Raw genomic sequence first — 3,370 nt, 5'->3', positions numbered from 1 at the left:
GTCCGTCTGTCCGTACGGTCTGACTTCCTGTCTGTGGCTCTCAGCTCTGAGCCCAGTACAAGTAGACAGACTCTGATCAAGTACGAGTGAGTTTTTACTGACACACAACACCTGAGGATGTGATTTCCTCCAACAGCTGCCTGCTGCAGTTTTTAATGGTGCTTTTGTTGGGGACTATTTTCTGCGGCGGATGAATCGGTCGTCCAGTGGCAGCAGGACAGTGTGTGTGTGTGTGTGTGTGTGTGTGTGTGTGTGTGTGTGTGTGTGTGTGTGTGTGTGTGTGTGTGTGTGTGTGTGTGAGTGAGAGTGTGTGAGTCAGAATAAACTGCAGTGTGTGTGTGTTCTGGTGATGAAGGCATGTCAGCCGGAGCAGCAGTGAAGCTCACTGATGATGATGATGATGATGATGAGTGATGGGGAGGAAGATGTATCAGGTGTGACTAACCCATGCCCGCCTTTCCATCAGGGTAGGTGTACACCTGTCCGTTAGTCTTGATGAGTGTCAGGGAGGAGGAGGAGGAGGAGGAGGCGGTGAGTTGAGTCATCCCTCCTCCCCCTCCTCCTCCTCCTCCTCCTCCTAACTCTTCGTCCTCGCTGTCTTCGGGGCTGGAGGCTCCGCTGCCGCCCACGCTGGACTCGGTGCTGCAGCTGCTCCGGTCCTCCTCCAAACCGTCCAGCATCCCAAAGGAGTCACGGCGCTTCCTGGACGGCCGCTCCACCTGAGGACGAAGGAGACGCAGTCAGAGAGGAGTCCTCTAATGGTCCCCGCATCTCCACCTGCTGATGATGAATGTTTGTCATCAACCAAAGACACCAGACTCCATTGACAGAAACGGTCATTTTAGCTCACAGAACACAGGAGCTGCTGGTCTGCCGTTGCCTCCATCAGCCAGTTAGTTTTTGGGTTATTGTGTTATTTGGGTTAAACAGTTAGCTCGGATGACACACAATGATTGTGTAACACACAATAACACAAACAACAATAACCAGAAGAGGCAGCAGCAGACCAGCAACTCCAGTGTTCTGCCTGGTAAAATGACTGTTTTTGTCAATGGAGTGTGGTGGAGAGAGCAATATAACGGCTGTTTGTGGTAAATGTCTGCTGAACTGAGACAGTATTCCTGTTTATTGGTCTGATACATATGTTGTTTCATTCTTCAGAATGAAGTGCACCTTCAAAACCCAATGGACACACACACACACACAGTCTCTCCGACCTGACAGCTGTTGCATTCAGTGTCTCCATCAGGGAGTTTGGAGTGTGTAACCTGCTGCCAGCACCACTGCAGTGCGGTGCACAGAGAGGGAGAGAGAGGCTGGCTGACAGCACAGAGAGAGAGAGAGAGAGAGAGAGAGAGAGACAGAGAGAGAGAGAGAGGCTGGCTGACAGCACAGAGAGAGAGAGAGAGAGAGAGAGACAGAGAGAGAGAGAGAGACTCAGTGGCCACAACTGGCGACTAGGACAGACACCAAATGACCTCCAGCTTTCTGCCAATTTTACGTTTCTTCTATTGTAGACACCAGGATGTTCCCCATATCATATAGCCCAGGACTCTTTGTGACTCGGTTGGGGCCACCCTTAAATTCCGCGTCCATTGAGTGCATCTAGCAGCACAGTGTGATATTGCAACCGTCTCTCTCTGACTGATTCACCTTGCCAACCGCTGCTCGTCAGTGTGCTGAGGTGAGCGTAGCGACAAGCAGTGATGCGATGACTGAAGTCAGATTTTACTGAAGCAAAGGCTGCTTGGTTGAGTACATATACGCCGAATAAAAGCGTGTCTTGTCCAACTTCCTCAACAATTTAAAAAGCTGATAAGTGAGATAAGTGTCTTTGTCAACAATAGAGGAAACCTAATATTACAGGGTTTTTCAGTGGAGTTTTGGACGGAGATGGTGAGGACATCAGAAGTGAACACAAAAGGCTATGTTTTCACCGAATTAAGACATACTTTGCGCTGTACATCTGTGCCGAATAAAAGTCTATCCTAATCTCCTAAAGACAAATGCAAAATGTAGTTTGAATGAGACATGAGTTCTTGTCGGGGAGCAAAATAACTAAAAAATAGTAGATTTCTCAAAGGAGTTTTGCCTTGACTTTCTGTCAGTGGTCGCTCTGAAGCAGCCTTTCACGCCGCTGTGGACCGCTATCACAACCACAACAAAGGAGGGAAATGCGGGTTCCTGCCGGAAAGACAAGCCTCAGGACTCACCAGGTCTCTGGGGTTTTCCATCAGGCCGCACCGCGGGGGGACACGCTCACTGAGACGCTAAAACCCGCAGAAACAACCATTAAAACCCAGCGGCCGACATATCAACACAATTATCATACTTCAAATGCGCAGGCGCGGGAAACGCAACAGCTCACCTCTCATTGGCTGCTGCCTCTGCTTCGTGTGAGGAGTTCAGGGTAGATGGTCAGTCCGCCAGCGACCCCTGCTGCACACACCCGGAACCTCACAGCACCTAATAATAATAGAACCTAATAGTAGTAATAGTACTAACAGTAGTACTGCTACTACCTCCACTACTACTACTACTAGTACTTCTTTACTACTATTACTACTTAAACTACTACACTTCTGCGCCCCCTACAAAACTTTGACGAACTCGCCCCAGGGCTACGTTTCACCTACGTGTGTGTGTGTCATGTATTTGTATGTCATGTATCTGGCTTTTGATTTTGTACGGCTGCTACCTCGGCCAGGTCTCCTTTGTAAAAGAGATTTCTGATCTCAATGGGACTTCCTGGTTAAATAAAGGTAAAATAAATAAAAATAAATAACACGTACAGAATTCGGTACACGTATGCAGGATGATGAGACCTACAAAAAAGTCTCTTGGTGCGATGACCTAAACCCAACAGGAAGTCAGCCATTTTGAATCAAGTGTCAAAATTCAATCAATTTTCTGCGATTTACAGGGGACCTAAGTGAACGAACTAGTCTGAGGGGGTTGATCCGATCCACCTCAAACTTGGTCAGCTGGTAGAGAAGACATTAAAGATGAAAAGCTATTAGAGGTCTCTACAGTCCCAGTCTGAACACTGTCCCAGTCTGAACACTGTCCCAGTCTGAGGACGGTCCCAGACTGAACACTGTCCCAGTCTGAACACTGTCCTAGTCTGAGGACGGTCCCAGTCTGAACACTGTCCCAGTCTGAGGACGGTCCCAGACTGAACACTGTCCCAGTCTGAGGACGGTCCCAGACTGAACACTGTCCCAGACTGAACACTGTCCCAGTCTGAACACTGTCCTAGTCTGAGGACGGTCCCAGTCTGAACACTGTCCCAGTCTGAGGACGGTCCCAGTCTGAACACTGTCCCAGTCTGAGGACGGTCCCAGTCTGAACACTGTCCCAGTCTGAGGAC

The 3,370-nt window shown here is 49.1% G+C and overlaps 1 protein-coding gene across 1 annotated transcript in view; it reads right to left on the bottom strand.

The window, feature by feature from the left end:
- Positions 1–2,299, bottom strand: part of LOC139216901 (MBT domain-containing protein 1-like) — an 11,551-nt gene extending 9,252 nt beyond the window's left edge. Inside the window, exons 1-2 of the mRNA XM_070848134.1 lie at positions 2,214–2,299; positions 446–719 (exon numbers count right to left, since the gene is read on the bottom strand). Coding sequence (XP_070704235.1) covers positions 446–719; positions 2,214–2,234 — 295 coding nt within the window. The 5' untranslated portion in view covers positions 2,235–2,299. The remainder of the gene's footprint in view (positions 1–445; positions 720–2,213) is intronic.
- Between the last annotated feature and the right edge of the window lie 1,071 nt (positions 2,300–3,370).

The sequence above is a fragment of the Pempheris klunzingeri genome, chromosome 17 (genome assembly GCF_042242105.1).
Source record: "Pempheris klunzingeri isolate RE-2024b chromosome 17, fPemKlu1.hap1, whole genome shotgun sequence".
NCBI classification, from domain to species: Eukaryota; Metazoa; Chordata; class Actinopteri; order Acropomatiformes; family Pempheridae; genus Pempheris; species Pempheris klunzingeri.
Note: the sequence above shows the minus strand (reverse complement) of the source record. Positions and strands in the feature narration are given on the sequence as shown.